The 18,776-nt window shown below is 33.8% G+C and overlaps 4 protein-coding genes across 5 annotated transcripts in view; 2 read left to right on the top strand and 2 right to left on the bottom strand.

Moving 5' to 3' along the window:
- The window catches only part of LOC143921110 (uncharacterized), a 28,985-nt gene extending 27,334 nt beyond the window's left edge, over positions 1-1,651 (top strand). Inside the window, exon 15 of the mRNA XM_077444236.1 lies at positions 569-1,651. Coding sequence (XP_077300362.1) covers positions 569-842 — 274 coding nt within the window. The 3' untranslated portion in view covers positions 843-1,651. The remainder of the gene's footprint in view (positions 1-568) is intronic.
- Ir8a (Ionotropic receptor 8a) lies at positions 1,455-8,558 on the top strand. The gene is made up of 20 exons (XM_077444942.1): positions 1,455-1,466; positions 2,496-2,521; positions 2,579-2,702; positions 3,436-3,560; positions 4,000-4,031; positions 4,106-4,252; positions 4,339-4,545; positions 4,618-4,784; positions 4,850-5,032; positions 5,112-5,329; positions 5,413-5,569; positions 5,642-5,758; positions 6,208-6,312; positions 6,393-6,492; positions 6,558-6,735; positions 6,804-6,987; positions 7,055-7,176; positions 7,685-7,888; positions 7,954-8,189; positions 8,266-8,558. The coding sequence occupies exons 1-20, from the start codon at positions 1,455-1,457 to the stop codon at positions 8,556-8,558; spliced, it is 2,937 nt and encodes a 978-aa protein (XP_077301068.1).
- A 370-nt stretch (positions 8,559-8,928) lies between these two features.
- On the bottom strand, positions 8,929-17,327 carry LOC143921111 (complex I assembly factor Egm, mitochondrial-like). Of its 2 annotated transcripts, none has more exons than XM_077444238.1 (5): positions 17,266-17,327; positions 12,805-13,663; positions 11,075-11,831; positions 10,321-10,392; positions 8,929-10,004 (listed from the first exon to the last, which is right to left on the bottom strand). In XM_077444238.1, the coding sequence occupies exons 2-5, from the start codon at positions 13,652-13,654 to the stop codon at positions 9,791-9,793; spliced, it is 1,893 nt and encodes a 630-aa protein (XP_077300364.1). In that variant the 5' UTR covers positions 13,655-13,663; positions 17,266-17,327; the 3' UTR covers positions 8,929-9,790. The 2 variants fall into 2 exon arrangements, with proteins under 2 accessions (XP_077300364.1, XP_077300363.1); XM_077444237.1 differs by having other exon boundaries at positions 17,199-17,317.
- On the bottom strand, positions 14,712-17,451 carry LOC143921112 (uncharacterized). The gene is made up of 2 exons (XM_077444239.1): positions 16,690-17,451; positions 14,712-15,620 (listed from the first exon to the last, which is right to left on the bottom strand). Exons 1-2 carry the CDS (start codon positions 16,985-16,987, stop codon positions 14,749-14,751), a joined length of 1,170 nt encoding a protein of 389 aa, XP_077300365.1. The 5' UTR covers positions 16,988-17,451; the 3' UTR covers positions 14,712-14,748.
- Positions 17,452-18,776: the final 1,325 nt, after the last annotated feature.

Here is an 18,776-nt window from a genome sequence, read left to right as displayed (position 1 = left end):
CTAATGCGTTATAAATATTAACAGAGAATGCAGTTTTAGACAATATTTTGATATTTTCTTTTAATGATTATTCATTTCTGCCTGAGAATTGTTGAACTTGTAATAGGCATGTTTAGAATGTTCGATTTGGAAGTATTCCAGTATGAATTGATATAATAACCTTATTTCTTGAAATAAGTTTAATTTTATTCGTTGAACCATGTGTTCCTTTATTACAATTTTTAGAAAAGTTTTCATAATGTTTGGCAAATTTTACCTGGAGGCTATTATACGTATTTGAATAAGCTGTTAATATTATTGATTAGGATGAAATCATAAGACTGAAACCTCCCAAAGTTCCTATTTGAATTTTCCGAACATTATCTAAAATGTAACTCCCTCTAATTCTAAAGTAATTTCATTTGAACAATTCATAGAAGTTTTAGTTTGATTTAATGAGTATCCAAAAATAAGATTGATAATACAATGGTTGGAGAAAAACTGCAATAACTGCAGTGTCCTATAAAACTGACACATTAATTTCTCACTCGAGTTTTCACGGCATAAAAATATTTGGAGTGTTCACAAGGTATCGAGGCCGTGACCGATCCAGATTGACAGATGACGGCAAAGACGGGCATAGTTCAAAGGCGACAAAGGATGATGCGAAGACCGAGGACTGTGAAATCAAAGAGTCAGAGTCCGGGACGACTTGTGCCACCAGCTCGAATGATGGCAAATCGAGCGGTGGCACGAAGAAGGGAAGGAAAAAGAGATCCGTGAGCCCGGTAGAAGTATATCTGCCTGCAGTCACGGTGCCTGTTAGAATCAAACAGTTCGACCAGAAGAGAAGAAAGAATTGAACATATTAAAAATGCTTTGCACGAGTAATTTCCGTCCATCACTGCCTTTTTTTACACGTATATTTTTTGTGTGGGATTTGCAGTTGAAACAAGTTGTTTGTTGTGAAATTCAAGCATAGTTTACCCGATAATCAATAGTAAAAATTTTGTTCAAACCTTTAGGTGCCATATGTGTAACAATCTTTTTTTCTATTGAAAATATTACTCAGGAATTTCGTCTGAAGTAAATTTTTCATTACTATATAAAGGGAAACTATCGATGTATGTACATATTTATTTGAATTAATTATTTATAACAATTAAGCTTTAGAATAATAAATTTGATTTTTGATTTCAAAGCTTTTTGATTTGACTTTATACAAGTTGCTTTATTTTTAATACAACTAATTAGTGTTCATGCAAAAGTTTTCTTTGAGACAATTTTTTTCTTCTCTTCTTTTAAATTGTTTTAATAATAGAAAGTGTGTAGGGGCTTCTTAATTTATATTTGCGCAGCATTACATAAGTCAAAATATAAATTTGTTCAGAAAGATGTGTATAAATTCGAGACAATTTTTTTTTGATTTTTAAAACACACCAGATAAAAATTGCTTTTGTATAAAATATTTCAGCATGGAAATGTTTGTATTGATGTTGATTGAAAGTTATGCTTTTCCATATTTATTTTTAATTTAATCTTATAAAGAAATACATTGTATATTTGTTTTGTGCAATTTTAAATAAAATCCTTTGCACGTATTTCAATCAATAGTTAAAACCGTTTTGTCTTGTATGTAATTTGTATAAATTTATAATAAAAGCTGAGCTCAAATCATTGTTTTATTCATAAGCCCCCAATTTTCATATCTAGGACAAGAATACCTAAAAATATACAAACATAAGTTCTCCGATACTTATATATTTTTAAATATACTATATCTTTCGAATAATAAAATATTTTATTTTTACTATTAATTTTCATATCATAAATTAAAAAGCTAAAAATATAGTTGATTCATAGAAATACAAACAGTAAAGTATTCTTAAGTAAACATATAAAATATTAAAGAAAAGTGAAGACTACAAAGTAAACGTAATTACATACACCCACTCGTATATTTGACATAATCAAACAATGTACATAATTTCAAATGGTTATTTCATCGGGAATATTTTATTAGTTGAACGGAGGTTTTCATGTCGTTCACATATGTCCAAGTTCTCATGCGATTCATAAATATCTAGAAGACTATACACAGTGTACCGTATTTTTATCATTTTTTTAAGAAAATATTTTTTTGCGATTAATTCAAATATAATATTAATATTTTTATTTCTTTATTTATTTTTAATCAATACCAGGAAGGCCTAACAGGTAACCTCAATGCGCCTTCCTGGCCAGAAACATTGTACATTTGATAAAAGTACTATACAAAGTAAATACGGTAATTGGATCACCCAAAAGACAATTTTTGCCATGAAAATTGCGAATACGGAATATGTAGTTGGCACTCGAGTTCTCGTTAATACTGTTACGTAGAGGTGGGTGGAGGATCCAAGTAAAAGGCCAAAGTCGTGTCACAGCATTTATTGATGATTAAGGAGATACACGCACTGGCAGTGCTCCGTCCAGAATGTCTTGATACCGCTTAAGTACCGCCTTATAACGGATAGGTCACTCGAGGCATCTTCCACGTCCGGTTTATTTACCTATTGTTATGGTCACGTACTCGGATATGTATTCCCACGACATTCAGTCCCACGGTACCACGGTATCAGTCACTTCTGAGAAGGGACCAAGGGACCAACGGCCAACTCGGTGGCCATTGTTTAGCCTACATGCACTTAGTAATCCTTGAAACTAATTATAACGGTCACAGTGTCAGGGATGCGCTTCGCCCTAATTCGATTGCACTTAGCCGGCGGCTCTTTTTAGTATATGCTACAATATGATGGACTTTTCGGCTGCCAGATGTTCCGTTATAGAGATTTCAGTGACTTTTGGGCGAGCGCTTTGTGGGCAATAATCACCGAACCGTAAATACATAACAATTAACATTCACAGATACATTAATTATCATTTTATACAATTCAGCGAAATTCAAGATTGCTGACAACTCGAGATTTGCGAGAAAATGGGTAAGGTTGCCAGTTTGTTGGAACCGTTTAAATGAAAATCAGATAAATTGGCAAACTCTGATAGGAAACGATCGACCTAGAGTCACAAATTCAAGGTCTGGCCAGCAGAAACCAATGGGATTTGAACCCGTGACCACCCTGTTTAAAGCATATGCTAACCACTAGTATATTCTGCTGGTATAATAGATCTAATATTATAAGAATAAAAATATCTAACATATAATTTCGAAGGAGACTTTTTATGTATGTAAGGTTTGGATGCTAGAATCCGTGACGTTAAATTTAATAAGAAAAACAATAAATATTCAAATAAATTGAATAAAACGTTTACTATTAGATTAGCCATGTTTAAGCGGTTTATATTACAAATACCGATCGAAGCCGGGTGAAACCACTAGTGATAAACAAATAATTATGTACAACTGAAAGGTATAATGCATTTGTAAAATTTCAAAATGAATAAAATATTATATAGGTAGATCATCAATCTATTAAGTATAGAGTTCTAATCCTAATTTGCTGTACTGTCGGTATATTACGTGAATTATTACAAATTGCCATTACTGATTCATATCAGTATTTCACAAGCGTCCATTTGGAGTAATTTCTAAAAGTGTATAAAATAATTTTATTCAGTAATGGAATTATTATAGTATATGAATGTAAAAATTCACCACAAATCGAAATATTCATTGGTTTGAATATTTCTATTTGTTATTTGATTATCAAGTATAAGAAGTTTCCAATAAAAATCTCTATAACGGCGAAGAAATGAAACTATTCAAAAATAAAAATCATAAATTTACATCGTAGGTACACCACTGGAAAATAATTTCTCTTGAAATCACTGGTTCTGTTTATTTTTTGATACGTTTCTATGATGTACATATGTATAATACTTTAATAAGGTCAAATGGCGAGCTTTGAAGTTTCACTTCGATACAAACTTGACAACTGACTTGACCGATTTATAGGCCGTGTTTCGGAACAATAAAAGCATAATGAAATATGAACTGTGTTTAATGGTTATAATTTTAAGATTGATTTACGCAAAAACAAGCTTGAGAATAGGTGAGTATGATATTTTGAATATGGTAGAAATATATAAGCCATTATTAGTATGTAATTAATTATGTATTGTGTAGTTTTATTGACGGAAGCCGATCAACCGGAAGCAGCTGGTTGGTTTTCGGACGCTCTTCGAGATGCTCGTGCTAAGTATTCAAATGTGGATTTATCTGAAGAGCTTGTTGCCTTGAATCGAACTAATACCGATGATAGTTATAGCAAGTGTAAGTAAATATGTACGAGTAACAGGATGTTTTAAAATTTGGAAAAGATTCATGTAAGTTTTCATACTAATTTTCATATTATTTAGTATGTGATGCGGTTTCTAAAGGAGTATCTATGCTATTGGATTTGACTTGGGCCGAATGGGAACCAGCGAGTGATCTCGCAGAGCAATGGTCTATTCCTCATGCCAGGTCTCAGACTGGAACGACGATTTTAATGTTACAACCAATTTTAGATCTGCTAAGAGCTAGGAATGCTTCTGACGTTGTTTTAATTTTTCAAAATCAAATGGGTCAGCATTTTTTCAAACAAATTTACATGCGAATAAATTTTCAATTTACATCTGCAAAGAAATTAATTTCAGATATGGACCAAGTTCTATACAATATTATAGGAAGATCCTCGTTAAGAATACTAGTAAACAGCGGATTAACAGAACAAGAAGCGGTTAATATGAGAAATTTAAGACCAACGCCGGGTCATTTCGTTATAATCGGAAATACTAATTTTGTTCAAGATACTTATAAACTGGTAAATGACTCAGGAATTGTTGTTTTAAGTTTTAGAACCCTTTTTTAAACATAAAAAAATTACAGGCGAAGAGGAAAGATTTGGTGGTACAGTCAGATAGGTGGATTTTGTGTGTCGCCGATTTAAACTCGGAGAGATTGGATACATCGATTTTGGAATCTTCAACGACTTTAATGAATTTAATTCGATCCAGTGGTTGTCGATTGAACGATATGGAAGAAGATTGCTCTTTGGAAAACGATTTTCATGTTGATTTTTGAACATTGAGCATTTTTATATTCAATTTTCGGTTACAATATATAACTTTTTTCGTTATTTTGATTATAGATACAACCAGCTTTAGTCAGTAAAACAATGGAGCTATTCATGAATGTATTAATAGAGACAAATAAAAATCAACCATATATTCCAATCAAGGTAGATTGTAGTGTTGAAACTTCTGCCATTGAAAATTATACTAACACTTTCATAAAAGAAAAGTTTCATGAAACAATGCAAAAGTATGTGGACACAGAGAATGGAGTATTTTATTTTAATCAAGAGAGGTAAATTTGATTAAATTGCGCACATATTGTTTATTAGATAGTGAGAATTGTGAAATAAAAATTTACATATTAAATTCGAACAGAAAGGGAATATTTCTACGAGGGAGTTACAATGTACAAATTGGAGATAAGAATAAACTTGAAGTAGTAGCGAAATGTAAAATGAATGAACCCTTTTATATGAGCTTTGGAGTTCGTTTGAAGCCAATCAGAAAGTTTTTCAGAATAGGCACTACTCCGGTCAGTATTAAAATCATTCATATACACACAATAAAAAGAACAAAACTAACTTAAAGGGTATATTCCATTAAGGCAATACCTTGGTCGTATCCAAAATTGGATCCAAATACAGGATTGCCTATGAAGACGGCTAAAGGACAGCCTATATATGAAGGATTTTGCATCGACTTCATTAAGAGAATGTCCGAGGTAAATAATTAGTATACCTATATATCGATGCGGTGCAAACGATCGACAAGCGCCAGATAGACTGAACCACAGATTAACGACACGTGTACCTTATGCGTGCGCACTGCTCGCACTTACACTAAGCGAAATCTACCTGAAGTCCCGACATACTTACCCTGTATACGTTCTGTGCTTCTGATACTTAAGTTCCGAATTTTGCCTTATTAAACTCGCCAGAAAGATCCAACTCAATTTTAATAATTGCATCTGTGCACATCGAAAGGTTACTCGTCATCTGATGTGCAATCTATCATTCGTGAGGTCGAGAATTGCGTTTAAAGCAGCCATCCAGTTAATCTGTGGTTCAGTCTGTCTGGCGCTTGTCGATCGTCTGCACCAAACCCCTATATATGTATATGTAATTACATAAACTATAACTTGTGAATTTAAACGTAAGAATTCTCTGTCAGGTAATGGATTTTGATTACGAAATAATCACACCTGCTTTCGGCACATTTGGTAGAAAAACACCAAACGGCACATGGACTGGCATCATCGGAGATTTGGTACGAGGTGTGAGTAAATAGAACATTTCTCGGTGTCCGGTGTATGAGATTAGTGAATATGTATTAACTTTTTACAACGAATGAATTAGGAGACTGACATGGCAGTAGCTTCCACTATAATGACATCCGAACGAGAGGAAGTTATAGACTTTGTAGCACCATATTTTGAAGAAACTGGGATATCTATAGGTGGGGTACATTTTTTTCATTTGAACTTGAATCAGAGCTAAAATGTAACGCTTTTAAAATTGCAGTGATTAGAAAACCTGTTCCGAAAACGTCTCTATTCAAATTTATGACTGTACTGCGTTTGGAAGTTTGGCTAAGCATAGTCGCAGCTTTGACTCTAACAGCCGTTTTGTTATCATTACTCGACAAATACTCGCCATATAGTGCTAGAAATAATAAGAAGGCATATTCTTATCCATGCAGGTTTGGATTTGATAGATATTAATTGAAGTTATGCAATGAATAAAATGTTATTAACTGAAAATATTCAGGGAGTTCACTTTGAAAGAGTCATTCTGGTTTGCTTTGACCTCATTCACCCCGCAAGGTGGTGGTGAAGCTCCTAAATCCTTATCGGGCAGGACTTTAGTGGCTGCTTATTGGCTATTCGTTGTTTTGATGTTGGCTACGTTCACTGCTAACTTGGCTGCATTTTTAACAGTTGAACGAATGCAAGTTAGTATTTTTGACCTATCGACCCATTCACATAAGCAATATTTCAAATTTAAATCTACTTGTTTAGACACCTGTATCTTCGTTGGATCAGCTAGCCAGACAATCCAGAATAAATTATACTGTTGTGAAAGATTCCATCATTCATATGTATTTCATCAATATGAAACATGCTGAAGACACTCTATACAGGTTTTTATCAAAATTGAATAGAATTTTTGGGGTTTGGTGCAAACGATCGAAAAGCGCCTGACAGACTGAACCACAGATTAACGACACGTGTACCTTATGCGTGCGCACTGCTCGCACTTACACTAAGCGAAATCTACCCGAAGTCCCGACATACATACCCTGTATACGTTATGTGCTTCTGATACTTTAGTTCCGAATTTTGCCTTATTAAACTAGCCAGAAAGATCCAACTCAATTTTAATAATTGCATCTGTGCACATCGAAAGGTTACTCGTCATCTGATGTGCAATCTATCATTCGTGAAGTCGAGAATTGCGTTTAAAGCAGCCGTCCAGTTAATCTATGGTTCAATCTGTCTGGCCCTTTTCGATCGTTTGCACCAAACCCGTCTTTTTTACATACCTCCTTTGCATTTCACATGGTTTTCGTGTTAGTGGTAATTTTTCTAGACTGTAATAAAGTGATTACTGTAATTCAGTATTCGATAATATATTTGAAATTATGTTAGGGTATGGAAAGAGATAACATTGAATAGTAGTTCAGAAGAAACAATTTACCAAGTTTGGGATTATCCAATCAAGGAACAATATGGTCATATTTTGCTCGCTATCAACTCTTCACAGCCTGTCAAAACATCCGATGAAGGTTTTCAAAAAGTGAACGATCATATTGATGCTGACTTTGCATTTATCCACGACTCATCAGTAATCAAGTATGGAAAGATTATAACAAAAATACGGAATGATTACATTTTCAATATACTATTGATGATTGCAGATATGAAACAAGCAAAAATTGTAACATAACCGAAATAGGCGAGGTATTCGGAGAACGTCCGTACGCTGTCGCTGTGCAGCAAGGCTCTAGACTTCAAGAAGATTTAGCAAAAGTCATTTTACAACTTCAAAACGAAAGGTTTTTCGAAGACTTAAAAGCAAAGTATTGGAACAATTCAGTTAAAGGAGTCTGCCCTGATGACGATGAATCCGAAGGAATCTCTTTACAAAGTTTAGGTAAGTTGCAAAGTCGACACCTAAACATAGTCAACACCTAAGACAATGATTTTAAGAAAATATTGCAATGTTTCAGGCGGAGTATTTATCGCTACACTATTTGGGTTAGCACTCGCCATGGTTACGCTAGTTTGGGAAATAATTTACTACAAGCGAAAGGATAGAAAAATTAAAACTGACATTAGCACTCCAATCAAGGCGAAGCCACAAGATAAGGTGTCAGGCTTCAAAAGGACTAAAAGATCACAACGAGGAGATTTGACCAAGCGAAACATAACAATCGGCGACGCATTCAAACCCGTCATCGGAAAATCAAAGCCAAGAGTTTCATACATAAACGTCGAACCGAAAATAGCATGGAATCCATAAACTAAACATCTTTTGACATTTGTGTATTATCAGGTAGCCCAATCATATTTATTTTTAAAAGTATGTGTATTATTTGATTTTTAAATGCTTTTTATTATTACAAAATTATGTTCACAACGGATCTTATATCTATTTTAAAAGCTACTGATCTACTGATCATTTCCTATTTTACAATTTATTTTATTTTTGTTAGTAATTATAGTATTATACATAATTATTCTTATGATAATGTACAGCATAATAGGAAAAAAAGAGCTCAAAATCCTACATATGTATGTGTATTATACATATATTGAATAATGTATGAAAATACTTAATTTGTAGCATTTTTATGAAACTTGAAATTAGCTATGAAAAATAAAAACAAATTCAGTTTGAATATATTTTTATTAAATAAAAAAATAAGTAATAGCATGTTACAATAATTGTCTACATGTACTACTGGATTTTATAAGTTTTTTTTTTTTTTGTTATATTGTATAGTTTTGAGAAACACAAGTTGCATTTCTAAAAGTATTAACCATGTAGGTTGGTTCTATTAAGCAAGTTTATATTTAAACGAGCTACCTGTTCATACAAACTTAAAATTTTGTGTAGAATACACAACCTAACCTAAAAAATATATAACAAAAGTAAACTTGTATGCAAATGAAATGAACATCATGAATAATAGATGAATACTCATTAGGGCAAAATGCCTTTGGAGGGCGTTTTGGCTATTGTTAACTTCTTAGAAAATCCTTTTTTTTCCCGCGTCCTTGCTTTCAGCGCTGTTGGAACGTGTATTGTTATTTGCGATTGCCTTAATGACTATCCGTAGTCTGTTCATAATACATATATAAGTACGCACCAAAATCATATTTTAATGTTTTCAGCACCAAATGATATAGATTATAGATCATATGTATGCAAATACTAATATATTCAATGTAATAATATATTTCAACAAATAAATAAAATCACAAATATATTTTCAATGATATATTATACAACATTCGACATACTATTTATGTACATACATACAAACAATTGTGAGTAGTTTAGAAATTGTAAATTTGCACCAGCTAAATAATATAATGAATAAAATTATTATAAACAATCAACAGGTGCAATTTTACTTTCACTAAATAATCAGAAACCAGACGTTTATAGTAAGCATTCAATACTCCCTATAAAATAATATGCACGAGTTAATTTGTTTTTAAATAAACGTCAACCATTATAATGCATAATTAAAAGAAGACTCTTTCAAGGCAATGTTCGTAATGAGATCTTCCATGTTTCACTGCTTTTGATCCAATATCTTCACGCACTTTATCTTTGTTAATATACTTACCATCGTCAATATCGGATATGAGTTTTTTAACTCTCATTAGGGATACATAGGTAAGCAACGAGGTCATCGTCATTTCATTGTCGCTCATATGCAAACCAATGCAATACGCTCTGTGAAAAAAGTCATTTTTTTACAAGAGACATGTAGATTATAATATATATATATATATATATATATATATATATATATATATATATATATATATATATATATATATATATATATATATATATATATATATATATATATATATATATATATATATATATATATATATATATATATATATATATATATATATATATATATATATATATATATATATATATATATATATATATATATATATATATATATATATATATATATATATATATATATATATATATATATAATATTATGTATTATAATAGACACTTATTATACCTTGAAGCCCTAGAAATGCTGGCCGTAGTCCCATAAATTTCTTCAAGTACCTCAGTCAATCTTAAAATTGTTCTAAAAATATAAATAAACACAAAAATAATGAGTGGATAAAATGTGCATTGACATATGGTTGATTTTGATTTATTAAAATAGGTTGTGGCTATTTGCAGGTACTATATCTGCGAATTATTGGCTATTTGTAGGTACTATATCTGCGAATTATTGGCTATTTGCAGATACTATATCTGCGACAGGCGCAAAGCTTTCTGCGCATGCGCGTGAACTGTAACTGTCAGCGTGTTAACTGTTAAAAAATTGTTTTAAACCTCTTAAAATTTAGTTAGAACTCATAAAGTGACGTAGAGTAAAAAATATAATCTAATTTAGTTAATATTATTAATTGTTAGAAAATTATTATCATATACAACGTATAATACCTACATACAAGTACAAGCCGCAAACTAGCTAAATGAAATAAATCTATTATAATAACGTGCGAAATTTATTTGCCTCATGTATAATGAACGATTGATTAATAACAAGTCTAGCATACAATAAATGTAAGAAATTATAATCGGATTATAAGTTCACGCGCATGCGCAGAAGGCTTTGCGCCTGTCGCAGATATAGTATCTGCAAATAGCCAATAATTCGCAGATATATATAGACCTACAAATAACCAATAATTCGCAGATATAGTACTTGCAAATAGCCACAACCATTAAAATAAGGAAAAAGGTATGAACTTGTCTACCTATGTTCAGAGAAAATTTCTGCTCCGTAATACATAAATATTTTCTCTGTAGCATATTGCAATCTCAATACACAATACTCTAGCATCCTGGCTGTATCTTGAAATGATGGATGTAAATTTTCTTCCAATCCCAAAGACAATGAGGGTTCATCGTTGAATATTTTTCTGGATTTAAATAGTTTTTGGATAACGAATTTAGGATATAAAAATGGATTTCTTAACTTCAAAACGTCTTGGGCCATTAAACCCGAAGCGTGTTTCATTCCACTGAAGGCTATGTACACGCCGATCTTGTCGTTATATTCTTCATTCAACATTAAGAATCGGGCTTGCTCGGCGAACTTGTAACACTCATCGGGTACTTCGTCAAAGCCGACACATTCGATCAGTGAATTTATAGCGTCGAAGGTTCTCCTCGTGGCGTACAGTCGGCAGATACCGCTCTCCATTTCGATGTCTGCATTTTGAAAGTCGTCGAACAAGCCAGCGGTGAAGTACACCATGCTCTCGATTGCATATAAGGTAGCGACGGCGTTGGCGATGGGATTTTGTACAGAATGGAGACTGCTGAATTCAGTCCCCTCCAGGTATTTATCACGAGTGGCTTGTATTATAGATTTGATTGAAGTACGGAGGAGTCCCACGCATATTGCAGCAGTTTCGAGACGATTTATAGCTATCGGATTTGTCATCAAAGTAGCAACTTTCGAGTCTATCGTTTTCTCTTGTGACTTATCCGGGTATCCCAGTAATGTAGCTGAAGAACAAATAAATAAATTAACAATTAAATATGCATGTATGTAAGCGCTGTAAATAATGAAAATATTCTATTCAATGAAAGTAAGTGTAAGTTTTTGATATTAAAGTATAGCATATATGCGCCGTCATGAGCTAACGTTCACGGGAAAATCGCTCACTGACATAATGTACCCGATAGAAGATTCACGCGTTAGAAAGTCTGAGCAAAAAATAGCATTCACAAGTAGCATTTTCGAAAAAAAAATTCACATACAAAACGTTCACGCGACAAAATGTTCACACGTTCGAAAACGATTTTTTTGCGATGAAATTGTTCAAGAATTCGCTGAATTGTGTAGTGACCAAGATTTACACATTTTCCTTTTATATATTAAAACTTTCATAAGAAAATTTCAAGGATGAATTTTGTACTTAGTGAAAATTTTTCGATTAGACTGGCTTATCGATGTATGTTTATTAATCTGTAAAAGGACAAGGTGTAAATCTTTGTTACAACATGCTCTAAGGTCTGTTCATACTTATCCAGCATGAACCGGCAGCAGCGGGTATCCTGCAAGTACGTACGGTATTCTTTGGTACATTCTATATTTTTGACGTGTATGAACAAGGTGTTTGTTTTGTCACATGAACGTTATTTCGTGTGAACATTTTATCCGTGAACGTTCTGACGCGTGAAATTTATATCAGGTACATTATGTCAGTAAACTTTTTGCCCGTGAACGTTTGTTCGCAGAATCCATATATACATATGTAAGTGTAAAGAAAGTTTGAAACATTAACTTTGAATTTTTAAATATCGATGACATGAAAAAATCGTCTTGAAAAACGATGAAATTATATGGTCAATTTTTTCATATACATATTGTATATATACATATATGTATGTATATATTCAACGCATTATTGTCAATATATTAAGTCTATTTTACATCCAATTAAATAATAATGTTTTACAAATTGTATTGAATTACCGGGAGTGTGCGTAAATTTAACGCACGGTGATTGAATGGAGACATTTATTGCACCAGGGTGTACCAAGAATGTCTGTACTGGTTCATTTTCCACGGAGCAAATTACCACAAAGTAACCATCTTTTGCATTCTTCAACAACTTTCGTCCCGTTATGTGCCATTCCCCTTGTGAGGAAAGATAAGCATTGCACAGTATACTTTCTTGATCTGGGACATTACTCATAGTTTCCTTCAGACACGTGTTTATGTGAACGTCACCGGCGGCAATCTCTGGCATCAAAGAGTCAACACCATTTCTGTCGAGTCCTTCATATAAGGTGGTGATGCCAAACCAGTGATTCTTTATAGCTACTGCAGACGGGACGCATTGAGCCGCCAAAGTTTCCAAGAATTTGCACCGTTCAGTGACGATGGCTTCGTATCCACCGTGAAAAGCTGTCGCCGGAGCGCCATAGACTTTAGTTCTCTTCAACTCTGCTTGTTTTTCATCAAAAGAGAGTGTTTTATTCGAAACTATATATTCGATATTTTTGACTCGTAGATCCATCACTTCCATTTCTGATTTGTTGAGGACTTCGGGAAATGCTAAGAGATCTTTTTGGAAGTTCGAAATGAATAGGTTCTTTAGGAATGGTTCAATCTGTGGTTTCTTACGCAGCACTCTTGGTGATACGTCGGTAATTTCATCTTCATAGTTTGGGTCTTTATATTGAGTGGCTTCTGTTGAAGTAGAATACCTATTTATATGAATCAACCTGACGATAAATGATTTTTGAAAATGCTTTGGTTTTATGGGATTGTTTAAATGTAGACATCGGATTACGTTATTCATTCTTGGGCAGATATACATATATATATGCTGAAATAAAATGTACAATTTGGTTAAAAAAATATTGAAAATAATCTAGATAGTTTTATGCTATATTTATCAAACATCATTTTATAAAAATGAATCTTTTCACTAATCGACTAAATGGTTTTTGTAATACTAAAGTATTAAGCGTTATTACAAATGAAAGTGTTTCGATTGTCAAATGAAAGATGGAGAGAATTAGATTTTTTTTTTGTAAATAAGCTGTCAAACTATTAATATAAGTAAGGGCGGTTTCAGACTAGCGTATTTTTCTGCGCGTATTATGTCGTTTCGGCACATTTCAATAAACCGGACTCGCTTACAAGGGCTTATTCCAGCGTGTTCCAGTAGTGAGTTAGCATCAACATGGATTCCGACGAAGAAACATTGCTATTTGCGTTACTTATTCGCCATCGAAGAAGACGAAAAAGATGCTGGGTGTCACCGATAGTTGCATCAAGACTGTCAACCGGTCAGTTTAATACACTTTACCCAGAACTGCGAAGTGATTCTAAACGATTCAAAAATTACTTCAGAATGTCTTTGAGCACTTTTGATGTATTGTTAAATACATATATTAAAATCCGGTCTCCGTGATTTGACAGAATGTTAAATTACAGAAAACGCAAATATCAGAATGCAAAGATCAAAAAAAAAATGGTGCATGGTAAACGGTACATACTCATTTAATTTGCGCGAGCAGGATACAACAGGAACAAGAGGAACATGCTTTTCCTCCCGTGTTAATGTGCGCGCGCAGAATACGGGAGGAAAAGCATGTTCCTCTTGTTCCTGTTGTATCCTGCTCGCGCAAATTGAGTGAGTATGTACCGTTTACCGTGCACCATTTTTTTTTTGATCTTTCGACTTAAGATCTTTCGATTTTCGATCTTTTCCTTCCGATATTTGCGTTTTCTGTAATTTAACATTCTTTCAAGTCATATAGACCCATTAAAATCAGGGTTAGAGCATAAGGACACTCTGTTAAGAAAAAGCATATGTGGTGAGGAGAGGCTCGTGATCACAATAAGGTTAGTAGTAAAAGTCAAATGTTTACGTATACCAAATTTATTTCCACAAAATTAACATTTTCAGTTTTTAAACAAATCTCGATAAATTTCTTCACCACACTCCGGGGATTGGTGTTCTCTAAAATTTGTATGAATGTTGGAAGTAGATGGCGGTGGAGTAGACGAAACGGATGGGGGGCTTGCGTTTGATGGCGAATTTGAATACGGGGATTGGTATTCTCTAACATTTTTATCAATGTTGGAAGTGGATGGCGATGGAGTAGACGAAACGGGTGGGGGGCTTGCGTTTGATGGCGAATTTGAATACGGGGATTGGTATTCGGTCAAATTTGTATGAATGTTGGAAGTAGATGGCGATGGAGAAGACGAAACGGATGGGGGGCTTGCGTTTGATGGCGAAGATGAATACTGAGTAGTAGCGCCTGTCCGATATCCGTATTCTGAATATGGCTTGTTGAAATCTTTATATCTCTTCATAACACTCATTATATCAAATTTAACATCAAATTTTGTGCTCTGATCCATATTTTTTAAATCGGGCAGTAACGATAGCAAAAATTGTTTGTCAGGATCATTGTCACCTGTTTCCATATTTCTTCTTTTATTTAAAACACTATCTGCTAAGATTTTAAACAAATGTTCTTCGTATTTTCTTTTTCCTGACGTGCTAGGCTTAGTTGTCTGAACATAAATATCAGAAGCATTAATATGGTCATCGTTAATATCATCCTCAATGTTTAAAATTTCGTTGCCGTCTGTATTATCTTGTTCTTTTGGTTTTGTTTCATACAGCGGCTTCAAAAATAACAGATTGTTGAAATAGGCGTAAGGCTTTGAGATTTTGGTTCCAGACCCGCTTTTTGAATTATTCTTCTTCAGTTCTCGTGAAAATGCATCTCTAATGCTTTTCCATTTTTTCTGAATAGTAGTGCCTGAAACAGGTAATTAAATAAATGTACAAATTAAAAATAACAAAATAAATTGTTGCCGGTTTCTAGCATCGGGATGCACATTTACCGAGCTGCATTATTCATACAAATGTGGGATTTCTACAATAATCAAGCATTGTGCGGGAAACTTGTTTGACAATATTGAATTCTTTGAAATTTATATGCATGCCGCCATCATCAGAAGAAGAATGGTTGAAAATTGCGAAAGACTTCAACAATGCCGCAAACTTTCCTAATCTTCTAGGTGCTATCGATGGCAAACATATAGAAGTAGTTCAGCCGGCGCACAGTGGCTCACTTTACTATAATTATAAGCATTATTTTTCTCTTGTGCTATTAGCAGTTTGTGATTCAGATTTTAATTTTATTTTCATTGACGTGGGTTTTTACGAAAGAGTGCAGATTCGCAAATATACAAAAAGAGTACACTATATAAAATGATTAATGAAAAGTCATTAAATATTCCTAAAGCCAGACCCTTACATAGTTCAGGCGAACCATTACCGTTCACTTTTATTGGCGATGAGGCTTTTGGGTTGGAAGAAAATGTGTAAAGACCATATAGTGGCAACAATTTGTCACCAAAACAAAGAATTTACAATTACAGACTTTCTAGAGCCCGGCGCCATATCGAATGTGCATTTGGAATTCTGGATAATACATGGCGGATCCTCCACCGACCACTAAATGTGTCAATTGATTTCTGCGAAGATATTGTAAAATCTTGTTGTGTTCTACATAATTTTGTTCGTCAAAGAGAGAATAATTCTATTTCAACGACAACAAATGACACTCAAGATACTGAAGGTAACTTATTACCAAGCACAAGAAAAAAAACGGCATATGATATTGGCGACAATTTTACTGACTACTTTGTGAGTGATGCAGGAGCACTTCCACGGCAATCAAAATATGCATAAGATTAAATATAAAATAACATTTATTTCTTGCATTACACATAAAATAATTTAACAGTAAACAGTAATGGTTTTAACTCATGTGATGATAAAAAATATAGATTCAAGCAATGTTAAATCATCAATCAACATACCTGTGAGACATTTTTCTGCACTTGTCATCTCTTCAAAGTTGGGTTTCAGTGCTGCACATAATTCCTCCCAAGCATTTCGTTTTATTATTCTATTAGAATATTCCTTGGTCCTACTATCCCATATTGCTGGACGTGATTCAATTTCAATAATAAGACGTTCAATAGTATATGACATTGTGAAACGAACTAAATATGTGTATCCACTGCAATGTGAAGTTGTCAATTTCACGGGTGGTCGCTCGGGGCCTCTCGCTTTTCGTGCTTGTACGAGCTTATAAGCGCGACAACGCTCGTACATACACGCACTTCAAAAAACGAGCTTATACGCGCGTATAAAACGCTAGTCTGAAACCGCCCTAAGTGGATTTATATTTCATATTTATATAATTTACTCGGCTTTATGAGCATTATGTGCAAGTTACGATTGAATTACTAAAATGTAGAGAATATGATTCCGTAGCTTGGTTATGAATATATTCGATATATCCGAAAAATAAAGGTTTACTTACATTATTTTAGTATTAGAATATGACAAATGAATGCATATAAGAAGTAGTATTACAGAGAAATTCTAACCTTAAAGTTAAATGTCTACTGAGTATGGTCGTAACATAATTGGATAACAGGTATACGCTATTGGAATAATTGGTTCTATACATTTTTTTCCACCCGAAAAATATAAGAGTTAAAAACTCATTAAATATATAAACACGTTGTTTAGTGCTATTTTTTAACGGGCCAGAGCTAATTGCCAGCTTTATTGTGTTTTATAAAAAGGGAAAGATGGAAATATAATTTTCTTTGTTTATTTTTTATTGATAACAATTTTGATTTTATTACCATTTTATGACTTAAATCATGATTGAGCCTGTAGGCATATAGTACAACTGAAATGATCTCATCAGGTCACTGCGACACATATCCAGGAAAGTCATTAACGCATGGCACACGCTCGCCTCGTCAAAAGGTCGACACGTGTTTCTATACACGTGTCTTGGAAACAAAGGAAGCGTATGACCCCATTCTCTTACGGACATCGTCCTGGCTTTGACCCCAAAGCTATAAAACTCTCGCCCTGAGAACACGTGCCCTGGAGAACAAAGAGATCTTTTGCACACGCACGCTTAGAACTTCCATATATAAAGCAACGCAGCAACCTCCACCGGCAGAGTGAGCCTCTAGAGTTCAACTAGATCACATCTCCGAAGAAACCTCTTCGTACATACAATAACCATTGTACCAATTGAACGCAAATAAACGATCCTCTTTCAAACTCAACTGAATTTCCATAGGCCGGGAAACGGTCGAAACCTTTCACTCGACCACCTGTTCTATAAGCCACTCTTCGATGTTTTCAAAACATTTTAAATTATCCAATAATCCACATATTTCAGATATATCACTTGCTTCATTCTCTTCCATGTGAGGAAGAATCTGTGGCGGCTCACTATATGACATGGTCGAATTCCGTCACTTTCCTGCGAGTTGGTCCAACTCGGCCGCGTTCAGAGTTGCTACTATCACTTCGTCTTCGGCCGTCGTAATAAACACGTGCATTAACAAGCCAGTCGTCTCATTGGCGCCGTCCACACACACGATATCTACTACCGATATTTCCATGTCCAGTTTCTAAATAGCAACCACAGGTTGCAATATGGGAACTGGATATGGAAATATCGGTAGTAGATATCGTGTGTGTGGACTGCGCCATTCGTTCCATCCCCTAAAAATATTTCCCCATGATCGAACAAGTGTTACTGGCTTTACTTTTGACCAAGATTGTGTTATTCCGTGTATAGCATCCAATATCGTCATTTTTTTCCAGAAATTGATCAGGTTGTCATCTTGCTCAACAAGAGTTTTCAGAAGACTGACGATAAAGACGTTTCATTAATGATGTCACATTAGGGTGCAAAAGTTTTGTAACCATAAGTCCATCGTTTGTTTTCAATATGCTTTCGCTTGGATGAGAAGGAGAATTATCTATTAACAATACTGCTTTCTATAGCAATCCGCTATTTTTTTTTAAAATCTTGCACCTCTGGAAACCATTTATTTTTGAACCAATCTTCAAAAACCTCCCTGTC

This window comes from Arctopsyche grandis, chromosome 13, assembly GCF_051622035.1.
Source record: "Arctopsyche grandis isolate Sample6627 chromosome 13, ASM5162203v2, whole genome shotgun sequence".
Lineage (NCBI taxonomy): Eukaryota > Metazoa > Arthropoda > Insecta > Trichoptera > Hydropsychidae > Arctopsyche > Arctopsyche grandis.
Note: the sequence above shows the minus strand (reverse complement) of the source record. Positions and strands in the feature narration are given on the sequence as shown.